Genomic DNA, 24,729 nt, shown 5'->3' on the forward strand with positions numbered 1-24,729 from the left:
GTTATAGCTTTGTGTGACATCAGTAACATCCTCCTCCAAGGAGCTTTTCCAGAAACTGCCAACAAAGAAGAAAATGAGGAGCAGATATTCCCAATATGAAAAACAGACAAACAGAACAAAGTTTGAGATCCTCTTCAAGCCCTTCTATCAAAGGAGGTGTAGAAAGCAAACGCACACTGTGTGTGTTGCTTCATAGTTCATTTTTCAGGAAATAGCACTCTCACCTCTCAATCCTGGAGATTAAGATGGCCTTCCTACAACACAGGATTAGATTAATGGGATGGGAAGCTGCACAGGGGACTTCATTCACTGATCTCATGCTGGGAAATCTCAAAATGACATCCTTAAACAGCCCTCACACTGAAATGTCACAACCTCAGGGACGATAAACACAGTAGTTTTAAGAATCCATTTAATGGTGCCATGGAAGCTGTTTCTCACTACCCACATTCTGATGCAAAAGATCACAGAAGTGGGTAAAAAGCAACACAGCTAAGAACCTCTAACATTTACCATTAAACCCCACTGGTTTTATTTCTGTTCTAGACTCAAAGCTGTTGGAGGACTCACTCTCATCCTGTCTCTCTTCCATTATGAGATACTCAACTCGAAAGTCATTCAGCAGGCAACGTAGCAAGGAGCTCTAGCAGACTGTCACTTCACACCTAGAATACTTCTTGGAATTCAGAGGCCCAACTCCTTCTAATCATCATCCTGAGCCCTGCTGGCTTACAGCAATGAGATCAGGTTCCAGGAAGGGGTAAGAACACAAGAACTGCCATTCAGCCAAACCAATGGTCCACCTAGCCCAGTATCTTGTCTCAGACAGTGGCCAGGACCAGAGTTTTCAAAGGGAGTGTACAGATCAGGGCAGCTGGATTGATCCAACCCCACTTCCCCTCCCGGCTTCTGACAGTCAGGAGTGCGGGTGTCTGGAGCACGGGTTGCATCCCTGACCATCCTGGTTACTAGCCACTGATGGACCCACCCTCCATGAACTGATCTACCCCTTGGCTGCCTCCGCTTAACCCATTCTGCCTTGGTGCCCCGCAGCCGCCTTGCTGAGGTGGCAGCGCTCACAGCACGCCAGGTGGACACTGGTTCCTCCCCACCCACCGTCCGGCTTTCACACACCCCCTTCCCCGGAGGCCCCAGCCAGCTCCCGAAGCCCTGGCTCCCTGCATAGCGCCGGGCTGTACTTCTCAGCAGCGGCCTCAAACCAGGCACGGGCGGGGCTCGGCTCCCCAGGGCGCGGGGCTGGAGGCACTGGCAGCGCCCTGCTCCCGACAGCAGCGGAGATTCGCGCCGGAGCCGCTGCGGGGCGGGATCTGGCCCGGGGGCTCCCCGCGAGGATCGCCACCACACCCGGGTAAGCGGGTGTCGGGGCGGCCGGGAACGGGGGTCGTTCACCCCGACCCACCTGCCGCCGCCCGGCCTCGCGGCCTCGGGCTCAGAGAGCGCAGGCTCCGCGCCAGCTTCTCCGCCACGGCGGCCACTCGGCAGCGGAACATGGCTGCAGCGTGCCCCGGCCTCCACTCCGCTCTGCACTGCACTGCACTGACCCCGGCCCGCCCTCAGCGCATGCGCCGCCCGCAACGCCGCTCCCCGATTGGGTGATCCCTCCACGCACGCGCAGTGCGCAATGGTCCACCAGGGGAGCCTTCTCGCGTCGCGTCACTCACCTCTCGCGAGCGGGCCGGGCTGCGAAGTGTCGCTCGTGCCCCCCGTCTCTATAGTGCGTCCGCCAGGTCTGACCATGCTGTGGTTACGGGCGCGCTGCCTTCTCCGCCCAGCGCGGCGGCCGCTCGCGGCCCCTCCCCGGCGGCGAAGCTCCGGGTCCGGCCGCCGCTGGCTTCTCACCACCCCGATCTTCTACGTGAACGGGCCGCCGCACATCGGGCACCTCTACTCGGCGCTGCTGGCCGACGCCTTGCACCGACATCGGGGCCTGCTGGGGCCGGGCCCGGGCCGCCTCACCACCGGTGAGCGGAGGGGTCGGCGCTCGGTGGGGTGAGCGGGGGCGGGTTAGGGGCGGCCCCGGGCCGGGAGCAGGACCTGGCAACTCTCCATCCCCGCCGGCCCGGAGCGCTCGCCGGCAGGGGCCGGGGGGGCTGGCCGCGCTCGCCGGGGAGCCCCGCCTGGCCCCCCACTCAGCTGCCCCGCTTGGCTGTTCCAGGGACTGACGAGCACGGACTGAAGATCCAGCAGGCGGCGGCAGCGGCCGGGACGTCTCCGCCGGAGCTCTGCGCGCAGGTGTCCGGCCTGTTCCGCGACCTCTTCTGCCGGGCTGCCGTCTCCTTCACCGACTTCATCCGCACCACGGAGCCTCGCCACCGCCGGGCGGTGCAGTGCTTCTGGGCGGCGCTGCAGGACCGCGGGCTGCTCTACAAGGACTTTTACGAGGGCTGGTACTGCACCCCGGACGAGTGCTTCCTGACCCAGGCCCAGGTCACCGAGCGCCCCGACGCCCAGGGCCGCCCCTGCAAGGTCTCGCTGGAGAGCGGCCATCAGGTACTGCGCTGCGCTGCCTTCCTCCCTGCCCTCCTCTTGGCATGGCCCGATGCTTCCCTGCCTCGCGGGCCAGAGCAGGTGGGCAGGTACTTTCTTCTCACCCGGGCCCAGGCCCTGTGCTCCCGTAAGGGATGCTCAGCGGACCGCCTGCTTAAGAGAAATAATAGCAGTTCTCTAGTTAATGTAGCAAGAGAGAAGCTGAAGTTTCAAATTTTTCTAGAATTTTCTTGTATGGTTAGATCAGCTTGGAATGTGGTGTGCCTGTTCATGGGCTGGAGCAGAGTTAGCGATCTGAATTCGCACTCATTTAGTCAAAGGGTTCTGGAGATGTAGAATACTATAAAAGGAGATGGTTTTAAAACCTCAACCTTCTTATACCAATCTCTGGGCACAAATGGAGACAAAACAGAGGGAAATAGCCACATCAGTCCCATGTCTCTTCACTGCACGTGTTGAGAGCTAGCATTCAGCACCAAGAAAAACCTCCTATATGTCAAAATTAGGGCTGTCAAACAATTTTTAAAAATTGTAATTAATTACTAGATTTAAAAAATAGTCACGCTTAATCTCAGTTTTGATCACACTGTTAAATTTAAATTGGTATTCTATTACTGTTATAAATATTTTTGAATTTTTTCTACATTTTCAAATATATTTCTTTCAAGTACAACTCAGAATACAAAGTGTACAGTGCTCACTTTATATTATTTTTTATTACAGATACACCTCTTCCCCGATATAACGTGACCTGATATAACGCAGGTTCGCATACAACGCGGTAAAGCTCCGACATGCTGCTCTGAGCAGCGTGTTAAGGGTGCCGGGCTGGGCTGGGGCCGAGGGGTTGGATAAGGGGCAGAGGGTCTCGGGGGCGGTCAGGGGCTTTCCTCCCTCCCCCCCCCCCGGGGTCTGGGAGGCAGGAGCTGTGGGGGGGGGGCACTTTTGGGGGCCCCACAGTCCCAGAGTGGCCCTAGGGATTAGCGGGGGGCTGGGAGCAGCCCGCTCCGCTTCCCTCACCCTGGCCCCAGCCGTGTTGCTCAGGGGAGGGGGCTTGGGGGAAGGGATCCCCCCCGCACTCACCAGCAGCGGCGGAAGCGGAGCAGCCTGGCCCCAGCCTGCTCCACTCCACCAGCTCCCAGCCACGGTGCTCCGCTTCCTGCCGCAGGTGAGTGCGGGACCTTTCCCCAAACACCCCCCACCCCCTGGCTGGGGCCAGGGCAAGGAAAGCGGAGCGGGCTGGGCCCCGTTGTTCCACTTCCCACTGCAGGTGAGTACGGGGGGGCGTCCTTTCCCCAATCTCCCCGTACTCCCCAGTGGCAGGAAGCGGAGCGCCACAGCTTGGAGGTGGCAGAGTGGAGCGGGCTGGGGCCACGTCGCTCCGCTTCCCACCACAGGTGAGTGCGGGGGGACGTCCTTTCCCCAACCTCCCTGCACTCACCAGTGGCAGGAAGTGGAGCAGCCCAGCCCCAGCCCGCTCTACTCTGTCAGCTCCCAGCCGTGGCACTCCCCCACTCACCTGCGGCGGGAAGCGGACCTTTCCCCACCCCCACCCCCAGTGACACTGCTCAGGCTGGGGCAAGGAGAACGGAGTGGGCTGGGGCTGTGTTGCTCCGCTTCCTGCCGCTGCCGGTGAATGCCTGTCAGGGGGCGAGCGGTGTGGATAGGGGTCGGAGCAGTCAGGGGACAGGGAGCAAGGGGGTTGGGTAGGGGGTGGGATCCTGGGGGTGATTAGGGACGGGGGTCTCTGGAGGGGGCGGTCAGGGAACAAGGAACAGGGGTGCCAAAGCAAGTTCGATATAACACGGTCTCACCTATAACCCAGTGAGATATTTTTTTTGTCTCCCAAGGACCGCGTTATATTGAGGTAGAGGTGTATTTACACTATAAAAACAAAAGAAGTAGGTTTTTTTCAGTTCACCTCATACAAGTATGGTAGTGCAATCTCTTTATTGTGAAAATGCAACTTACAAATGTAGAATTATAGAGCCTACAAGTCGAAGCATGAAGGGGCACACGAATGTTTAACATATCTGGCACATAAATACCTTGCCAATGCCAGCTACAACAGTGCCAGGTGAACAAGTGACATAAGAAGCAGACAGCATTATCTTCCATAATGTTTACCTTTGCGATTGGCTGAACAAGAAGTAGGACTGAGTGGACTTGTAGGCTCTAAAGTTTTACATTGTTTTGTTTTAGAGTGCAGTTATGTTTAAAAAAAAAAAAATCTGCATTTGTCTGGCAGATGTTGGCACATCAGCTGGATGTGAGCTCCTCGTCCGATGTCCTGGCTAAAATGTTTAACATGATCTTTGAGGGCATAAGCCAGAACATCCAGTAGCAGTATAGAGGTAGTATGACCTCTGTATACCACATTAGTAAGACCATTACTGAGTACTCTGTCCGGTTCAGTGTCCACACTTGAAAAAGGATGTTGGAAAATCAAAAAAGTTCAGAAAAGAGCTACAAGAGTGAAGCAAAGTCTGGAAACCTGCTTTACAATGAAAGACTTTATGTGGGGAGAATAGTTAAATCTTTAACAGTGAGGATAATTAACTATTGGATGAATTTATTAAGGGTTGTGGCAATTTTTGAATCAAGATTGGATGTTTTTCTAAAAGATCTGCTCTGGTTCAAATAGGAATTATGTGGGGGCAGTTCTCTGGCGTGTGCTATACAGGAACTCAACCTGAATGATCACAAGGGTCCCTTCTGGCTTTTGAATCTATGAATGTTTCTGATAACAGAGGGCTCGTTAATACAGTAGGCAAAGGCATATTGAGATCCAGAGGCTGGAAATTGAAATCAGGCAAACTCAACCTGGCAATAAGGTACAAGTGTTTAACAATGAGGGACAATTTACCTAGGGACGTGGTAGATTCTTCATCACTTGAAATCAAGATTATATGTATTTCTCAGAGATGTGTTCTGGCTCAGTCAAATAATTGGGCTTACTGCAGGAATCACTGGGTAAGATTCTCTGGCCTCTTGTTATGCAGAAAGCCAGACTAGATTATTATGATAATCTCTCTTGCCTTTAAAATCTATGAATTCTCAGTTTGGCCAGACAGTTCCTGAGTTCACTGATCAAATCAGTTTGGGCATGTCTGTCTGCAGCGTATATACCATTTTAACTAAAGTGAAATTTCAAATTAATTCAGTTAAATAAGTGAAAAAGGTGTTGTGGACACTCTTGTATCAGTCAGGTGTATATCAATTTATCTTCAATGGATTAGGAAAAGATTTAAACTAAATTGAAGTAAAATACTCTTAAACCAAAGTAAAAGTGTCTACATGGGGTTTTGAACCCATTCCAGTAAATGGTCGTAAAAACAAATTTAAATTAAACCAGTGCAACTTTTGTGTGTTGTCTGGGAAGTTTCATTTCCTGGTTTTCTAATGTTTGCCTGGGGGAGGGAGAGGTGCAGTCCTTGTAGTAGAGATGTATGGGGACCATAGCTCTGCATTTCCTGGTTTTCCAAGGTTTGAATTTTGAGAATTAAGCTCTTGTGCAGTGGGAGGGCCAAAAGGGCACCAAGCACTGTTGGATGTCTAAAACCATAACTCCATGTTAACAAACATATGGGTATCACTTGTAGAACTTAGTGAAGGGTATTGGTTGTAATTCATTTTTCTCTCACGCTCTCAGGTGCACTGGACCAAAGAGGAGAATTACATGTTCAAGCTGTCTGAATTTCAAGAGCCATTACGGAAGTGGCTCCAGGGGAATCGGCACGTAATCTCCCCAGAGCCCTTCTACCAGGTGGTGCGCCGATGGCTGGAAGAGGACTTGCCAGACCTGTCTGTCTCCCGTGAGAGAAGCCGATTACAGTGGGGTATCCCTGTCCCTGGTGATTCAACACAAACCATTTATGTGTGGGTAGATGCCTTGGTGAACTATCTGACCGTAGCGGGTTACCCTGATGCACACCATGCCTGGTGGCCAACTGCTCACCATGTTGTTGGCAAGGACATCCTCAAGTTCCATGCCATCTACTGGCCAGCATTACTCATGGCTGTGGGGCTTGATCCTCCAGAGCAGATCTGTGTGCACTCCCATTGGACAGTCCATGGGCAAAAGATGTCGAAAAGCCTGGGCAATGTGGTGGATCCAGTGGCATGTTTCAAGCAGTACACGGTGGATGGCTTTAGGTACTTCCTGCTAAGGCAAGGTGTCCCTGAGCGAGACTGTGACTATTACGAGGAGAAAGTTATTAAGCTGGTGAATTCTGAGCTGGCAGATGCGCTTGGGGGGCTTCTCAACCGCTGTACAGCCTCTAGCATCAACCCCAGTGGGATTTACCCACATTTCTCAGAGTCTTGCTTTCGAAAGGGCTCTGACCACGTGGATGTGGAAGCCTCAGGTAGGGCTTTGGCTGAGGACTACGAGCTGGTAGCATCAGTTGATCACCTGCCTCTCCAGGTGACTGATTATTTTGAACACTTCCAAATATACAAGGCTTTAGAATCCATTGTTGCATGTGTGAGGCAGACCAATGGCTTCTTCCAGAGACACGCACCCTGGAAGCTGTGCCGAGAGAACCCTGCAGAGAAGTGCTGGCTTGACACAGTCCTTCATGTGACTCTGGAATGTCTGCGGATTTACGGGATTCTGCTGCAGCCAGTGATTCCAGCCACAGCGGACAAGTTACTTTCCAGGCTGGCTGTTAAGCCTGAGGAAAGGACTTTCACAGACTTGACCTTTCTGCCTCGCTACCATGGAAAGCCAAGTCCCTTTGAAGGAAGAAGACTTGGCCCTGACACGGGAGCCTTATTTCCTAGGCTGGAAACACCAGGAAGGCGTCGGATGGAAACTAAAGGCCTTAGACTTTGACAAATGACTGCTGTGAATAAAACCTCCAGGGACACACCGAACATCTGTATCTGTTTAAGTATGTTTTTAAAAAATGTTAGCAGCTCCTTGGATCAGGCATCAGCTGTGTGGGTCTCGTGCACCCTCCTCCTGGCTGGGATGCCCTTGCCAGAGCAGGAGGCCTGAATACCTCATTGTGATAGAACCCCAGAAGCGTGAGCCAGGCCTGTTGTCTTTTGTGGGGTTTTGAGTGGAGCGTTCTCTGATGGTGTTGCTGGTAAATATCCTCAGCCGCTCTGCTGAGCGGGTGGGACATGAGAAGGGATTAGGATAATGCCTGACTCTTTTTTAAAAGGGTAGATCTTTGTTGCTGGCCCTTTCTAAATAATATTTGGGCTCTGAAAAGTTAACCCCACCCCCATCTCTTACCCAGTTAGTTTCCTTTTCCATCCTGTCTGCCTCTCTCATTGACGTGAGGAGTTGGGTGGTCATTCTACTAATAACATCTGGGCAAGAGCACAGCAGCCTGTCCCCCGGAATAGCCTCTCCTCTTCTGGGGTGAGACCCCTCCCAGCTAGCATCTCTATGCAGAGAGGACCCAGAGCCCTCAGGGGCACTCAAACCTGCTGGCTGACTTAGCAGGGTAGGGGGTGTGAGAGAGAGAGAGTTGAAGTGAGAAGGGCAGGGGCTGATGACAGGGCATTGAGGGGTACTGGGGTTGCTGCCAAACCCTGTAGCCAGCTGTTCTGCACAGGGCTTTGGATGCAAAGGCCCTTGTGCTGGGCTCAGTGCCAAGGCTGGTGCCTTTGCCTGCTGGCATCAATGGCAGCAGTGATAGCTGCTAGAGCGCTCTGCTGATGGCTGTAGAATGTTAGCTTCTTTTGTCCTTGGGATACAATGGCCCCTACATGTTGTGTTTAGCAGCTTCGTCCTCCCGAGGCATTGGGGGTTGCGGCTAGCTTGTTACAGATGGAGAGGAGGGCAGATGGGCTGGAGTACATGCAGTGTCGATTTCCTGCTGAGTCTGACCAATTGCCCCGCAGAGCTGTGGGATGTTATGCTGTGGGAAGGATGCAGGAAGGTACCACCATCGTACAGCTAATGAAATTGTACTCTGGGGCAATTGCTCATCTGTCCAGAGTCCATGTGCAGGCAGAACGTTAGTCTGTCACTGCTGCTGTTCAGTCTGGACATGGAGCTGCTAGGAGGATTGGAGGAAGCCTGGTTTCCAGTGTTACGCTCTGTAGCCTTGGCCAGGCTGCAGTTGTAACTTGAGTCTGTAACCAGTTAATGGCTACTGGCTGTCAACAGGGCCATTCTCCAGTTCTGTTAATACTGTCAGTAACCCTGGCACCTGAGTCAGTGGCCGCAGCCAGAGGCCTAGATTGCACATGGTTGCCTCTGCTCACAGTCCTGTTGGGTGGTCAGATCGTGGTTCCTACCTAACCAGCTTGGTTGCTGTCCTTCCTCCCAGGACAGCCCAGTGCACATTCCTTCATGTGTCTCCCACTGGAGCAATATGGGCCTGGCCCTGATTTTGCGAGGATGCACAGATACAAACATCAGGCAGTGTGGCAAGTGCAGTTGCTCAGACAAGCAACAGGCTCATGTTGTGAAGATAACTCTTGTAGTTAGAGTAGATGGAAATGACACCAACTGGTTACAAAACCGTGCTGTACTTGTGGTGTGGGTAGATCCTTTAGCGCCATTCACTTGGGCCTGGCCCATGTATTGGAACAGTGCCCGACGGATGGGGACTTAGATGAGGATAAACTGGCCACGACTCCATCTGGGTAAGCTGGAAGAATGCTTGTGAGCTGGGGGAAGCCATGGGAAGAATCGGTGGGGGTTATTTTGGCTCTGTTGAGTAGGGGAGTTGCTCCCAAGGTTGTGAAACTGTACAGCAAGTCAAGTGCAGCTGTTTCTGGCCATCCAGCAGTTATTGTGTCTGCACTTGGCTTGAAGGCAGCAACCTTGCTTTGGGAATGCAGGGACCTTGCTGCTGCTTTCCATGCCTTCACCACCCCGGATTGATTCTACAGCTTGCTCTACCTCATGCCCCACTGACAGCCCCACAGAAACTTCAGTCAGTGCTGAAGCCCTGGGTCCTGGCCACCTGAGAAAGGGCCTCTCTCCTCATGTGGTACTCTGGGATGGACAGATGTGTGTTAGCTAACAGCCCCATGACTTTAAAAAAGGAGACAAGGTGTTCCAGGGGCTCCCTCAATCCAGGAACTCTCTTCCCCCTTGTCCTCAGGGAGCTTGAGAAAAAGCTGAGGGCATCTATGCTCCTGGCTTTTGGGAAAAGGTGAACCCTGAATGGCTGTCACGGGCGTGGCAGCCCTGTAGCACCCCCTGCTGGCCAAGCCTGGATTTGCAGACACTTTTTCCCTACATTTCTGCTCACCAGAGTTTTCCATCTCTCTGGGGGATTCAAGTGGCTCAACCATCGGGTGAAGTCCAGACCCCTTGTGCGTAACAAACGTCCCAAACCAACAAAAGGTTCTGCCATCCCACTTGGGCTTCTCTTCAGCCCACCCTCTGGGCTCAGTTCCCAGTCTCTTCTGGGCTACCTTTAAGTCTCTGGCTCTGGGATAGAGCACTGACTGCCAGCTCCACTCATGGAGCCCTTCCAGACTCTGCTTCAGAGCCTTCCACAGGAGCCCAACTTGTTCCCTGTCCCTCCAATCAGTTTCCCTCCGACTGGGTTCTCTTGCGTCTTTTTATTTACAGGCCTAGAGGTTTGCCTGCTAACACCTGACCCATTATCCATCCCTCTTTGGCTGGGAGGCAACTAATTATGGCACAGGTGGGCTGACTGAACAGACCTGGCTAGTGCCAGGCCTCCTGGCCCTTAACTGGGCAGGCCACCCTCTTACAAGTGTAAATGCTCCCCATGTACATAAGCTAAGATTAAAAGGGAAACAAAGAAAAGCCAGAGAGAGACAATGGAATTCCCTAGTGCCCTCTGGGAGACACCCAAAGCACTGCACAGCCAGGGCTGGGTTTGCAGATGGGATAACAGTGTGCTGCCAGTCCGGAGCAGATTATGTCCCAGCCCTGCTCTCTGGTAGCGGGCTCCAACCCCTGGCTTCAGCTGCACGGCCCGCGGCTCTGACCACGCAGTGGTGGTGCACTGACCCTTGGCTCCAGCCATGCAGGCTCACTCCCTGCCCCCCAATTGCCCCAAGTCCCCACTGCCTCCCCCAGCTCCACATCCATCCCCCCATCCGGGGCTTAATTTGTCCTGGTGCTTGCTGAGAAAAGTGATACTAACAAACATGCAAGTATCACTTCTCACAGCAGACTTACTAGCTAGCTGGGAGGCTGTGATGAGTGATACTTGTATGTTTGTTAATATCACTTATAGCAGCCCCCCACCTAGCGACTAAATGTGCTGTGAAAAGTGATATTAATGAACATCCAAATATCACTTTTCACAGCATTATTTTTATTATGGTGTCTGCAAAAAACAAACAAACCCTACATCAATAAATTACAATGATTTGGACGTGTATATTTATTTGTTTTCCTAAAGTTAATTGTTTTAGGAAGAAGTGTCAGTGCAGCCACCAGCAAGAGTTGGTGGCCGCACTCTAAGCCAGGAGCTGATGGAGATATGGCTGCGCCACCCTTCCACCCAAAGAGGGAGGGGCCTGCTGCTACTCTCCTGAGCAGGACAGGGGGAGTCTGAGCAGGGGCAGAGTTAGTCCCACTCTATCCTCTAGAGCCACAACGGGTGGTAACTGCTACCCTTGGGCCATTGGCCTGCCAAGAACACACCTTCTCTTGAGAAGATTGCCTTGTAACACAGCAAAATCCCCCAGAAACAACCACCCCCTTCCCCTGAGTGCAAGAGGAAATCCTGGCTGGGAGGGTGCTCCCTGGGCCCTCCACCTTTGCTGCCTTTCCCATCTCCAGCTTTCATTTAAAGGCCTTGTCTCATGCAAACCGCTGTGCTGCTGTCCCTTAACCCAGCCTGGCAGGAAGCTTCCTCAGCAAAGCCAGACCTCTTCTCATTCCAGGGAGGGGCGAGTGCAGTGCCTAACTGGGACCATTTACATACCAATATTAAGCATGGACCATTTTTTCCTTCTTTGACTGTCTCAGCATTTCTTCCCCCTGGGCTGGGGAAGAGCTACCACTCGGGGTTCAGCCTTGTATTGGCAAGCAGGTCTCCCAGAGGTCTTGCCAGGACCCTCCCACACAGGGCAGTGAGAACCTGAGAATCCAGGTGTGGATAAGCTAGCAAAGAGCAAAGTCCTGCTGGTCAGGATGTTCTTTCAGAGCAGGAAGGGGCCCCGTTGACAGGGTTGCAGTTCAGTTTGGAAAGGGTGTCTGAGGGAAGAGGACCCTGTGGCAGGGAGCAGGCTGCCATGCAGGTTGAGGTATCAATGTGTGCATATGACTACCTCATTCCCCCCACTGCCCATGCCTCTCAGTCCTGACCCACATGCCCCCTGCTGTGCCAGGGCTGGGACCCCAGGCAGTTCTGCTAATGTACCCCAGTCATGAGGGGCACGATCCACCCCTAGTTTGGGCTTGCCTCTTGCACAATGAAGTGGTTTGAGGAGGTGCACAAATTGGAATTTGAATGAGACCTTCCAAACTCATCTCACTTGTGGCTCTTTTCACAGGTGAAGGGTGAGTGCAGCTGTCCTATGCTGAGTCCTGTGCACTGCTGAGGTACAGGCAGACTCTGTTCTCCACTTTCAGTGCAGGGGTAAGCCAGTCAACCCTTGATAATGATTGGAGATTCCTGTGTATCTCCTAAATCCAGACCTGGTCTAGGACCATCACTGGGATGGGATGGGACTAATGGGATCCCCCGGAAAGAACGCTGTTCTGCTTCTTGCTGATGTGGGAAGATGCCAGAAGGGACATCCTCTTCAAAGGTTTTGCTGCTCAACTATTATGGTAGAAGTGTTGGGGACCCTGGCTGGTCATGTAGCTGGATTTGCTGACTCTCAGCTTTCATTTTAAAACAAAAAGGAAATCTCTAGCCCTTCTCAATGTAGGGAAGTTTGAAAATGTGACCTCTAATGGCTGAAACACAGAGGCAAAGCAACAGGACTGCAGCTTTATTAGTTTTTAAAATCTCATGATTGTTAAGCCAAACTTATGACTGTGTGAGGCCTGATACATGGTTCTTGAGGGCTGGGGGTTGGCAGTGCTGCGTGGGAGATAGAGAATCACAGAAAAACATGATGGGAAGAAATCCAGAGGAGCCCAGCCAGTGCTTAATTTGTAATGAAAGAGTTGCTGGGGCTCAAGCAATTTTTTTACTTTCATAACTGATGTGGCAAGCCCAGGGGTGCCAGGGCTATGAACTCACAAGTCTAGAGGTGCCAGGGCTAAGCATAAATTAAGGGCTGGGCCCAGCCAGTTCCACAGGTCAGAGTAGGGCCATGTCCTGTAGAATATTCACCAATTGAAATGACTCCTGACAGTGACCTGGCAGGAACATGTTTCCATGCTAGGGCTTCTGTCTCTGCAGCCTACCAGTAGGAAGGTGTCTCCTGATTTCAGCTTGTATTTTCCCTTTCAACATCCCCGCCCCCACTTTCCTCCTAATTTCACCTCCTTCCCCTACACTAAGCAGTCCCAGTATTGCCTATCCCTGTGCTTATCAGTTGTGAGGTTGGCTTACAACCTGAAGTTTGTGCTTACCCAGAGAACAAACCCAAAGGTGGGGTTCTGTTTCTTTGCCTTTTGGTGTCTGAGCCTGTGGGGTCTTGTTTTAAAAACTTTTATTCAAAATGAGGACTGTAAAAGTGAGAACAGATTATTCCATAATCGCCTGACTCCAGGATCTGGGGATTTAAGAAAAACACCTAATATCATGAGATCTATGATCAGATTGAGAGAGTTGGCAGAATCTGGCTTATATCCGATACCTTTAGGGAACTGTTCCCTAGCTCTACAGATCTAGCTCTTTTAATATCTCCTCACAAATTGCTCCCTCAAGATCCTATATGTTGCTCTTCTCTCAATTTCCTTACAGTCTATCAGCATCTTTCCAGAATTGTTAGATTCACCCTACTTCTTGAAGCCAATATAGCATATTGTTGTCTCATCAGAGTTGCAGTGTAATGTGAGACCTCTGCACATGCAGCCCAAAAGTGCAGAAGATGGGGTCTTGTCCAATGAAGCATTACCTCACAGTTGTGACTGCACACTACAAGCCATCCCAGAAGCATATGGAAGTGCTCCAGCAGCTGCCCTGTCCAATCCTCATCTGGGCTCGTTGTATAACTAGACACTTCTTGTTCCTGCTGGTTTGTGACTCCTTTGGCTCTCAGGGTATGTTTACACTGCAATAAAAATTCACAGCACTGAATCTCAGAGCTTGGGTCTATTGACTTGGACTTGCGGGGCTCAGGCTGCAGGGCTAAAAATTGGTGTGTAGATGGTTGGGCTCGGGCTGGAGCCCAGGCTGTGAACCACCCCCCACACACACACCCCAGGTTTCAGAGCCTGGGCTCTATCCAGAGCCCAAACATCTACACTGCGATTTTTAGCCCTGCAACCTGAGCCCCACAAGCTTGGTCAGCTGACCTGGACCAGCTGAGGCTATGCTGTGGGACTCTTATTGGAGGGGAGATGTACCCTCAGCTCTCCCAGTGCAGCCTGGAGTCAAAGTTTGCATCAAAATCCCCTGGGGCGGTTAGAATCCTCTGGGTGTGTTTCTAATGCACCGGTCACCAAAATATTCTGATATTCTCCAAGGGAGGGACTGGAAACTGTTCTAAATCCCTCACTGTTGCTGCAAACAAAGAATGCCTCAAAGCATTTTCGCCCATCCCCTTCTTAGCTGCGCTGTCTTTCACCAGCATTTTCTGGGGTGTACATCCCTTCTGCAGCTGAGTGCCTTTCGACTGACTGCTCCTGTATGCATTTACAGTCCTGTCCAGGAGAATCCTCCTTTTAGCTACAGCCATGACTACTAGCCAGGTTCTAGCATGGTTTCCTTGACTACAGTGAAGGGTGTTAGAGCCATTCACAAAGCCACAGGGTTGAGGGGGAAGGGCCGCAGCACTATCTGGCTAGCATAGTTTGCAGTGCAGCCTGCGTGCACTGCTCCAGGGAGTCATGCTAGGCCCCCAGTGGCAGCAGTCACCACTCAGCTTCACCAGTGCTAATAGAGAGCAGCTGTTGTATTCCCCAGAGACGCTGTGGTGGGAAAGGCAGGCAAAGAGAAAGGAATAGGAGATTGAGGGGTGAAGGAGCACTGCAGAGACTCCTGGGCACTAAGGAAGACTCCAAGATAAAAGAGAGGGCAATGGAGGATGAAATCAAAGGTCTTGTCTGCACTCAGCTTTGTCTCAGCGCCAGCCAGTGGTGCAGGCAGCAAGTCCCGTACGAATCAGCTCCATCGTGTCTGCAATGGCAGTTTGCACTGGTGAAAATACACCGGCACTGGCTGTAAGTGAAGTAGATCCCCAGCATAGGCAAGGCCAAGGAAGGAAGAGAGGGAAGAAAGAATAAATTAACTCTGTGAAACAGAGTGAGGGGGAGAGTGGCCAAGAGACTGTGTAGCTGGAGGGAAAGCAGCAGTCCTGCCAATGGAGGGGGCACAGGTGACACGAAACATTCCGATGCAAAGGGAGCGGGAGCCAAAGTGTCCAATGTGCGATGCCTCTCCAGGTATCAATCATGCTAGACTGAGCATCCAGCTGAAGGCAGAACAGTGACCCTATCCAGGGCACAAACGCTGAGGAGCTGGGCAGAGGTGAAGGGGACTCTTCCCCACATACCAGGGAGCAGGAGAAAGGTTCCCCCAAACTATCCAAAAGGATCCAAGAGCAATGATGGAAACTTGAGCTGACAGTGAGAAAGGAGAGAGGGCAGACACAGCATTGTCCAGGGGAGCCACCTGCCAAAGAGGCAGGAGCAGACTCGGGGCTAGTCTATACTCGAAGTGTTGTGCCACTGTATCACATCTGGTGAAGACACTACGCCAAGGGGAGAGAGCTCTCCTGTCAGCCTAATAACTCAGCAACAGGTGGTTATGTCAGCGGGAGAAGCTCTCTCACGGACAGCGATGTCCACACCGGCGCTTAGGTCAGTATAACTTATGTCGCTCGGGTGTGTGTATAAGTCACCCCCAGGAGTGACATAAGTTACACACCTGAGCAACATAAGTGGTAGTGGGTACAAGCCCTCAGATGCCCTATGTGATGAAGTGGGAATTTTCTGTAATATTTTTTATTCCTATGTGACTCAGTTTCCCTATGTACTTGCATTGCTACCCAGTAGGTGCAAAGGGGGTAAAAAGCTGCTCTTGGGGCAGAACAGGATACATGAGATGTTGTGTCATGTAACTGTCTGGAGTGGAATTAATGGGTCATTAAAGGACTGGCTGAAATTGACCCGTATCAATGAAGGGTCCACAAAAACAATGGGACTGAGCAATTGATACTTATCCATGGAACTCTCTTGCAGGCGAACTCGGTATGACTCTGCAGGAGCTGGACGATGGCCTGAAACATATCAGGTAGCTGCGATAAGAGTTAACATTGGGGAGAGAGGTGGGAGCTCTCACCTGGGGCTGAGGAGAAAGGGAGAGCGACAGAGAGAGAGCCAAGATGGCTTCAATGGCAGCATGGCTCAGGGGAGCCCTGGCCTAACTGGCCAGGCTGAACTCTTTTCATCTTAACCTTTTCATCTCTGCTAACCGCAGGATTGTCAGATTCTGTAGCCAGGTGACTAATAACTCATTGCCTTTGTTTGAAAAGGCTGCCTGGTGTGTCTGCCAAAACTCACAGAAAGCATTGCACCCTGAAGGGGCCTGGTAAAAGCCTTCTGCAAGAGTCTGGCTTGGCTGGATTCATGGAGAGAGACAGAATTGAAGGTGCCTGAAGGCCTAGTTTCTAAGTCTTGGAGGCCATAGGCCTGTCCCTGTGGAAATGTGTGGGTCCTTGGGGCCCAGCAAACTGAAGGGGTCACTCTCAAGGGACTGATTACAGGCTGGGGCACAGACTAGACCCTGTGGATCCATGACCTATCCCAGGCATGTGCGGATGGTCCCTCTAGCAGAGACCCAGCATGTGTGTCTGTCACAGGTGTTGGCAGTGCCCAGAATGAATTCCTGTATTGGATGCACACAGTCATGTCTGTACTTTGGTCTGTTGTAAATTTCTCTTCGCTCTCTGGCCTGCATGTAACCTGGGAAGTGCCCCCCTAAGCCTTGTGATCCAGGTCAGCCTTCCCCCAGCCACAGACTGCCTCTGATCTTGCCTACCCTGCTTCTGCCTTTCACCTGAGCTGGAGAGACTGGGCCTAGAAGAGCAGGTAGGGGTGAGAGGGCTGTCAACTGGTATGTGCTGATGGTGCCAGCCCACTGCTGGCTAGATGTCATGCTGCTGTGGTCATGCAGGCTGTGCAAATGTGGCTCTGTTCACCTTTCCAGCCTGGCTGTTCCCACAGCAGCCTGCAGAGGAGGTGGAGGGGAGTGCTGCCTTTTCCTGCTTCCCGCGGGGGTTTGGAGAGATCTGCAGGGGAAGGTTCTCTGTGTGCCCCATTTGGGCTGCTTGTTTCCCCGCCAGTATAATCAGGCCCGCCTGGGCTGGGCTGGGCTGGGCGAGCCAGAACAGGCCCTGGGAGGGAGCTCTTCTGGCCGGTCAGCAAGAGTTTTTCTCCCACCTGGGCCTTTCACTTCAACATGTGTGTTCAGGGCCCGGCCCACAGCATCCGAGCGCCCGCGGCGGCCCTTTCCTGGGCTAGGCTCCCGGAGGCAGAGGTCCTGGCCCTGGGCTAGGCTCCCGGAGGGGGCGTGGCAGGCCGCGCCCGGGGCCGCCCCTTGCTCCGCTGGCGAGCAGCCAGGGCCTGGTACCCCTGCGCCCCGGCTGCTGGCCCGCAGGCAGGCGCCGCGGGAGCGCGTGGGTCGGGCGAGCTCCGCTGCCAGCCCCACCCGCCGGCCGGCCAGGGGGAGGGTCTCCGCCGCGCTGAATATGTATCAGCCACCTGATCCGACGGGCTCGCCGCCGCGCTCGGCAGCTGCCTCCTGCCTTTGTGTGCGGGCCGCCGCCCGGCTCCGCGTAGCGCCCGGCATGCAGCCCTCCGGGCCGGCCGCCGCCGAGCTGGACGCCTCGCTGGAGCAGTACCTGCGGGTCCGCATCTTCAAAATCATCGTCATCGGCGACTCCAATGTGGGCAAAACCTGCCTGACCTTCCGCTTCTGCGGGGGCGCCTTCCCCGCCAGCACCGAGGCCACCATCGGCGTGGACTTCAGGGAGAAGACGGTGGAGATCGAGGGAGAGAAAATCAAGGTGGGGGGAGAGGCGGGGTGGGGGGTGAGGAAGAGGAGGGTGATGGGGAAAGCAGGGGGCATGGGGGGAGCAGCAGGGGCAGTAAAGGAGGAGGGAATTGGGGGAGCAGAGCAGTGGGGGAGGCGGGGAGTGGGGAGCAGGGAATTGGGAGAGCAGAGCAGTGGGGGAGGCGGGGAGTGGGGGCAGTGAGGGAGGAGGGAATTGGCGGGTGGGGGTGGTGAGAGGAGGAGCGAGGGGCAGTGGGGGATGGGAATGGGGAGCGGGGGGGCGCGGCGGCGGAAGGGAGTTGGGGGAGCAGGACGTGGTGGCAGATGGGGAGTGGGGAAATGGGGAAAACAGGGGCAGTGAGGGAGGACGGAATTGGGGTGGTGGTGGTAAGAGATGGAGTCAGACGGGGATGGGGGAGCAGGGGACAGTGGTAGATGGGAGCAGGGGGAATGGGGAAGCGGGAAGGATGGGGGAGCAGAGGGGAGTGGGAGATGTGGAGTGGGGGGAATGGAGGAGCAGGGACAGTGAGGGAGGAGGGAATTTGGGGTGCGGGATGGGGAGCAGAGGGTAGTGGCAGATGGGAGCAGGGGGGACCGGGGGATCGGGGGCAGTGGCGGATGGGGATTGGGGGGGAATGGAGGAGCAGGGGCAGTGAAGGAGGAGGGAATGGGAGGTGGCGAGGGATGAGGAGTGAGGGGATTGGTGAGGGATTGGGGGGAGAGGTGGAGAACAAGCAGGGGAGTTGGTGTCAGGAAGGCATGGGTCAGAGAGAGTGGGATGCTGGAGAGCAGGTGAGGTACAAGGAAATGGGGGAACAGCACCAGCAGCAGAAGGAGAGAAGGGGAACAGGGAGAGTGATTGGGGGGGCTCTCCAGGTGTGAGACATCCATGGTGTGCAAAGGCCAAAGAGCAGGTGTGGGCATTGGAAGGGGCTGAAGAGGGGTGGAGGTGTGTGGTGAGAGGGCTGGAGGTTGCCTGGGGTGTGTCGGTGGTCAGAGGTAGGGGGTGTCATGGAGTGTGGGGGAGTCCAGGCCCTGCACCCCTCTTCCTGGGATTCACTGACTCTCAGCCAGCCAGTAAAACAGAAGGTTTATTGGACAACAGGAACACAGTCCAAAACAGAGCTTGTGGGTACAACCAGGACCCCTCAGTCAAGTCCTTCTGGGGGAGCAGGGAGCTTAGACCCCAGCCCTGGGGTTCCCTGCGTTCCTCCACCCAGCACCAAACTGAAACTAAACCCCCCCAGCAGGTTCCCTTCTGCAGGCAGAGGTGTTACCTCCCCCTACCCCTCCTGGCTCAGGTTACAGGCTCTCAGGTCTCCCATCCCCAGGGCACATTCCCAGGTCAACACTCTCCCCTCCCTGCTGCATCACATCGTCACAGGGGTGTAGTGGAGGTTGATGAGATATGTGTGGGTATCGAGCTATGAAAGTGTCACGGGGATGGGGGCACATCTACTGGGGGGCAGTGAGATAGGAGGCCATGAGTGGAGTGGGGGGCAGAGGTGGGGAGCTAGAGCAGAGGCAGTAAGGTACAAAGGCACTGGGGTGGCAAGAATGTGTGGGAGAGCAGTGAGTGGAGTAGCAAGTTATCGGGGTGGGGGCTAAGAGGGCACGAGGTGGGTGGGGAAGTATGACTGCACTGGTGGGGAGGGAAGGGGGTGGGAAGGTACAAGGGCACAGGTGGGGAGGGGAGGGGGCGGGGAGGTACAAGGGCACTGGAGAGGAAGAGGGGGAGGGGAGAGGTGTATGAGGGCACTGGAGGGGGGCTATGAGGTCATCCAGGGGATTGGGAGGTCTGAACCCATTGGTGAAACATTGTGGGGGGGAGGGTGGTATAAGGGGCTGGGAGCATGAGGGAAGGAGGCAGGGGGGTATGAGGTGAATTGGGGGCAGGGAGGTAGGAGGGGATGGGAGCGGCTGAGGGAGGGGGAACTATGAAGTCATGGAGGGGGCTGGGGAGGGGAGAGGGTAGAGTGGTACAGGAGGTCGGGGCAGGAGATGTATGAGGATTGGGATGGAGGGAGCATGGCGATAGATGGGATTGGGCAGAGAGCACTGGAGGTGCTGAGGTATGAGGGCTTTGGGAAAATGGGGGCCATGTACCAGGCCCCTGGGAGGTTCCAAGATCTGTGGGGGAGGTGGTGGTGAGACTGCTGTGGAAAGGTCCAGTGTGCCCAGTTTTGGAGCAAGGGAGCTGCGTGGGGGAATGGAAGTGAGTGCTTGGAGGAAGGAGCTGGTAGCTGCTCCAGACCCCAGGACTTCTGCCACTGAGGAAGGCAGGGCTTTGCGGAGCTGGGCTGTAGGCCCAGTTTGCAGAGCAGAGCTGTGGGCCCACCCAGCCAGTTGCTGTGACTGTGGCTTGAGGCCTAGGGCTTGGTGAGTTGCAGTAGCTTGTGCATGCAACTGGCAGCCCAGTGGGATGCTCCTTGCTGTGTCTGTGTGTAATGGCTACGCTGGGAACAGGCCTTGAGCAGCTGGCTCTGTGTGGGTGCCTTTTCTTGCAGCTTGCACCAAACTTTCTCCATAGGAGGAGATGACCACTCCACTATCACAACCCAATATTCCAAAATCACAAGCCAGGCCCCCAAATCATGAGACTGTTTAAAATCTTGAATGCTGGGTCTTTTTTTTTTTTTTTTGACTCCTGGTTTCTGAGCCTTTAAGCTGCACTCAGGTGTTTTCGACTTTCCTTTGCAAATGTACAGGCTAGAAACCACCTTTTTAAATGAAAGCTGAGTTTCTGCAAAATGTTAACTTGTCTTGAGTTTACATCCATAAAGTGCATGGGCTGGATCTGGCTGCCTGCCCGCCCAGTGGGTTGACTCTGGTAATCCAAGCTCGATGGTTGAGGCTGGTAAACTTTGACTTGATGGGTAAGGTAACAGAGAGCAAGGGAAGATTGGCAGGCTTGGCACGCTGCAGCGGGAGTGACCCCTGGAAGCTGAGCAGTCTGAGGGCTTCTGAAGGGGGAAAAACAGTGCAGTCAACCTGTGCCATTTTATCACAAGTCTCAGAATATTTGGTGTTTTTTCTTAAATCTCCAGATTGTGGGATCATGTGATTAAGGGAGACTCTCAGCTTTTTCATTGCGGAGGCGGGCGGGAAGTTGTCGGTTTCTAGCCCTCCTGAATGCAGATAAAAGCCTGAAAGGCTCAGAAACCAGGCGAGTCATAACCACTGAGCTGTTGTCCCTCTTTCTGGCCTAATGAATATTTAAGTAGTTATACAAAGTGAAACACTCCAACAAGACTCTATAGTCCAGTGGTCAGGACACTCACCTGAGATGTGGGAGACCCAGGTCTCTGCTTCTAATGGGGTAGAGCAGACATTTGAACCTGGGCCTCCATCTCCCCGGGGGAGTGCTCTGCCCTCCAGACTGTGGGCTGTTCCAGGCTGCTCTCCGTCTCAATTTGACTGGTCCATCCTGGCCCAGGGAGCCATTTCAGTGGTGATAAAACGGCACTTTTCGACAGGAAGAAGCTTGGTCAAAATGTTTTCAGCCAGCTTTGTTCCTGAGTCCTGTGATCATGCTAGTGCAACTTACACCATATGTTGGCCTGAAACGAGTGTTACTGCTCCAGGCCTTCGAAGTGTCCAGCCTGCTGCTCTACCATAGCTGCTTACACTTGAGCAGTGAGGGGAGAAGGGTTAGTGGCCCAGGCTAACCTCCTGTCAGAGGGGGAAAAGTGAGGTGTATGTAGCCTGAAAAGAGGGTGTGTAAGAGGGTGGGGACAAGAGGGTCTGAAGGACAATGAGCCCAGGGCAGCCCCTCCTTTTCATGCTGTCCTCCTGATTCAAGTGCAAGGGGGAAGTGAATGGCAGGGAAATGAAGAACAAACATGTTTGCTTTCTGCCAGCGTGTGCCCAGCTTGAGACACCCCTGCTGCAGATGCTGGCACTGGGTTGACAAGGAAGCCGGATGGTTTCAGCATCAGTCTGCAGTTATTGCAGCTTTAAAAAAGAAATAATAAAATCCCAGGCTTCAGGGTGCACCTGCAGGGGTCGGGAAGGAATTCTACTATTTCTTCCCCTTCCAGATTCACCATTGTACAATTGGCTGGGTGCATTACAGGGTTCTTCACATCTTCTGGAATAGGATGCTGGCGGCAGGGCTGTCCCTAGGGGAATGCGGGGCCGGGGACAAGTCAGCCTCCCCACTAGTCTCCTCGCTGTCCACCCACCCCCTCACACCTCCCCTGCCTATCGCTCTCGTCCTTGCTGTCTGCCCGCCTGTCTCCTCGCCGTCTGTCCAGCGTGCCCCCTGTAAACCACTCTCCTCCTCAACATCTGCCTGACTCCTACCCCCCGCCTCCTCGCCCACCACTTGCCTCCCCACCGTCCGTCCAGTGCATGCCGCCCCCCCCCCGCCACTCTCCTCCTTACCTGCCCTTCACCTCCTTACCCTGTTTGCCCACTCGTCTCACCTGAATATAGGGACAAATGGCGTAGATCGGTCGGGACGTGGGACAAAGGGCTAAATATTGGGACAGTCCCGATTTTATTGAAGTGCAGGGGCCCCCGAAAGCATGGGGCCTGGTGCGGTTGTCCCAATTCACCCTACCCAAGGGACGGCTCTGGCTGGTGGAGGTGGAGTAATGCCTGGTATGGTGTTGAAATGCCTCTTTAAGTGCCAGGTGTTTTGTGCACATCATTGCTATGGTGAAGATGGCAATGAAATATAGTTAGAAAAGGAAACACTCTCTTAAAAAAAAAAAAAAAAAAAAAAAAGCTCACAGGGCCTGCCAGATAGGTGCTGAGCAAGAGTGATTGAATCTCAGACAACCACTTTGCCTGGAGCAAACCATGCTCAGTATAAGCACAAAGGAATCCAAGGCTTCTGGGCCAGAATACAGGGACTATTTGCAGGTAAAGCAAAGGGCTGCCCAGGGAGAGACTTCTCTCAAAATGTGTTTCAGAGCAACAGCCGTGTTAGTCTGTATTCGCAAAAAGAAAAGGAGTACTTGTGGCACCTTAGAGACTAACCAATTTATTTGAGCATGAGCTTTCGTGAGCTACGCTCAAATAAATTGGTTAGTCTCTAAGGTGCCACAAGTACTCCTTCTCAAAATGTGCTGGACTCAGCAGTGTCAGTTGAGGTGAAGGGGAATTAGCTGTGTGGAGCTCTGCAGTTGTCTAGCCTCACTAATCAAACTGAACAAGGGTTATGTACATATTGAGAATGATCTAGACTAAGGAAATGCCCCAAGTCTCTGTGCCCCCAGCCTCTCCCAACAAGAAACTGCCTTTTCCTGGGACCCAAACCCTTTGTGGGGGTGGGCTATATCTTGGCTGCCTCAGGCACACTGTGCTTTGTTTTCTAGGTGCAGGTCTGGGACACAGCTGGCCAGGAGCGGTTCCGGAAGAGCATGGTAGAACACTATTACCGCAATGTGCATGCCGTCATCTTTGTCTATGATGTCACTAAGATGGCTTCCTTCCACAATCTCAAAATGTGGATTGAGGAATGCAATGGGCATGCTGTGCCCCCTTTCGTCCCCAAGGTGCTTGTTGGGAACAAGTGTGACTTACGAGAACAAATTCAGGTGCCATCCAGCGTGGCCCTGAAATTCGCTGATGCTCACAACATGCTTTTGTTTGAAACATCAGCCAAGGACCCCAAAGAGAGTCAGAATGTGGAGTCAATTTTCATGTGCCTGGCCTGCCGATTGAAGGCCCAGAAGTCCCTGCTCTATCGGGATATGGAGAGGCAGCAGGGAAAAGTGCAGAAACTGGAGTTCACACAAGATGCTAACAATAAAAATTCCTGCCCCTGCTGAACGGAGGCTGTGCAGTCTAGGTTAATATTGTGGGGGGAGGGGTTTTGTGCCTGTATAAGACTGACACCTGCTTGTTTCACTATAAATTAATGTTAACAAAATAAAATTTGTATCACTGAAGTCTGCTTTGAGTCTGTCTTTGCCTATCAACAGGGGATTCAGAGTAATTATATGCTTGTAGAAATGGGGTCTTGGCTAGGACTGGAACTCTCAGCAAACCCTCAAGCTGGCTGTTCATCTCACCATGTAAGAGATTAACCCGAGGTAAAGTTTAAAGGGTATGTTGCTGTCATGCCCTGAGACTTGACTCTTTGATGCTGTGTTGAGAGGGATCCTTGTAGCTGTTCTACAACAGCTGAATGCCCGGTCTGTGCAGGAAGGACTGACTTGCACTCATTGCTCTGCATAGGATTCCTGTCAGGATAAAATCTTCAGTTTCTTTCTGGTTCTGCATGACATTTTGATTTAAAAAAACAAACCTAGAATGATACTGTGACATTAAGAACAGCCCTAGGGCCGAGGGAAAGTGGCATTCTGCTCTCCAGCAGTGAGTTTCAGTTGGCCTGATCAACCCAGTGTACCCCAACTCACTATTGTTACTACAAGACACCTTTTAGTGATACTGTTATAACTCACTGGTTAATATTGTGTAATGTAGATGTAAGCAACTCATGCAAAATTATGGACATAAACTGAAATTATAGTTCTTCAAATGTGTTTGCCAGTCAGAGGAGTTACCCTAAACAAAGGAATGTGATTTCTCCATCGGATATTTACTTCCAAAACACTTTGAAAGACAATGAGAATGTAGTTACATATCTCAAACAGTCATCAAGCTAACAAGGGGTGGAGGCAAACCTCACACATAACAAGCAGGGGAGAAGACAGCCTGGCACCTACACCCATCAGAGAAGAGAAGCTTGATCTGGGTTTCACTTTTCAAAGACTACATTGCAAAGGCTTACTGGTCTATGAAGACTGGAGGGCTGAACCTCAAGTGATAAGCAACTGATTGTACACAATATTACTATATTATAAACATGTATAGAGTGCGGTATTTTCTGAAAGCCAATGACACACCAGTGATTAATATTGTGAACTGTACATATTAACACTATAAGGAATTATGGATACTCATTTATACTAGGCTGTACAGTTTGCCCAGACAGGAGGGAATGTCACAACTATTTATAGGTATTCTATGTAAATCACGCACAGTGGAATCAAACAGTGGAAGCCCTATTTACATATAGGGGCATGGGAAGCCCACAGAAGAGAAAGAACAGCATGAGGTCTTCCTGCCTCTTGAAACATCACTGAACTTTGGAAAATATAAACAAAGGCAGAAGCCACCTTTGGCATTCATC

At 52.8% G+C, this 24,729-nt stretch overlaps 3 protein-coding genes across 7 annotated transcripts in view; 2 read left to right on the forward strand and 1 right to left on the reverse strand.

Moving 5' to 3' along the window:
* Positions 1 to 1,773, reverse strand: part of AIFM1 (apoptosis inducing factor mitochondria associated 1) — a 38,147-nt gene extending 36,374 nt beyond the window's left edge. For 2 of the 5 annotated variants that reach the window (XM_074964340.1, XM_074964339.1), the window contains exon 1: positions 1,421 to 1,577. In XM_074964340.1, coding sequence (XP_074820441.1) covers positions 1,421 to 1,511 — 91 coding nt within the window. In that variant the 5' untranslated portion in view covers positions 1,512 to 1,577. Of the gene's footprint in view, positions 1 to 1,420; positions 1,578 to 1,682 lie in introns of those variants that run through there. The other 3 variants (XM_074964342.1, XM_074964341.1, XM_074964343.1) reach the window with 3 other exon arrangements.
* On the forward strand, positions 1,709 to 15,893 carry MARS2 (methionyl-tRNA synthetase 2, mitochondrial). Its single transcript, XM_074964344.1, has 5 exons — positions 1,709 to 1,982; positions 2,177 to 2,589; positions 6,161 to 7,601; positions 11,962 to 12,047; positions 15,770 to 15,893. Exons 1-3 carry the CDS (start codon positions 1,757 to 1,759, stop codon positions 7,343 to 7,345), a joined length of 1,824 nt encoding a protein of 607 aa, XP_074820445.1. The 5' UTR covers positions 1,709 to 1,756; the 3' UTR covers positions 7,346 to 7,601; positions 11,962 to 12,047; positions 15,770 to 15,893.
* A 1,365-nt stretch (positions 15,894 to 17,258) lies between these two features.
* RAB33A (RAB33A, member RAS oncogene family) lies at positions 17,259 to 23,435 on the forward strand. The gene is made up of 2 exons (XM_074963069.1): positions 17,259 to 17,595; positions 22,907 to 23,435. The coding sequence occupies exons 1-2, from the start codon at positions 17,278 to 17,280 to the stop codon at positions 23,360 to 23,362; spliced, it is 774 nt and encodes a 257-aa protein (XP_074819170.1). The 5' UTR covers positions 17,259 to 17,277; the 3' UTR covers positions 23,363 to 23,435.
* Positions 23,436 to 24,729: the final 1,294 nt, after the last annotated feature.

The sequence above is a fragment of the Natator depressus genome, chromosome 9, assembly GCF_965152275.1.
Source record: "Natator depressus isolate rNatDep1 chromosome 9, rNatDep2.hap1, whole genome shotgun sequence".
In the NCBI taxonomy this organism is placed as follows: Eukaryota; Metazoa; Chordata; order Testudines; family Cheloniidae; genus Natator; species Natator depressus.

What these genes read in the sequence shown, in the direction of transcription:
- MARS2 (XM_074964344.1), top strand. Translation starts at nt 1,757, where the DNA reads ATGCTGTGGTTACGGGCGCGCTGCCTTCTCCGCCCAGCGCGGCGGCCG. An exon ending in CCCGGGCCGCCTCACCACCG is followed by an intron (nt 1,983 to 2,176) that starts GTGAGCGGAGGG and finishes TGGCTGTTCCAG; the next exon opens with GGACTGACGAGCACGGACTG. An exon ending in TGCCTCGCGGGCCAGAGCAG is followed by an intron (nt 2,590 to 6,160) that starts GTGGGCAGGTAC and finishes TCACGCTCTCAG; the next exon opens with GTGCACTGGACCAAAGAGGA.
- RAB33A (XM_074963069.1), top strand. Translation starts at nt 17,278, where the DNA reads ATGTATCAGCCACCTGATCCGACGGGCTCGCCGCCGCGCTCGGCAGCT. An exon ending in TCGAGGGAGAGAAAATCAAG is followed by an intron (nt 17,596 to 22,906) that starts GTGGGGGGAGAG and finishes TTTGTTTTCTAG; the next exon opens with GTGCAGGTCTGGGACACAGC.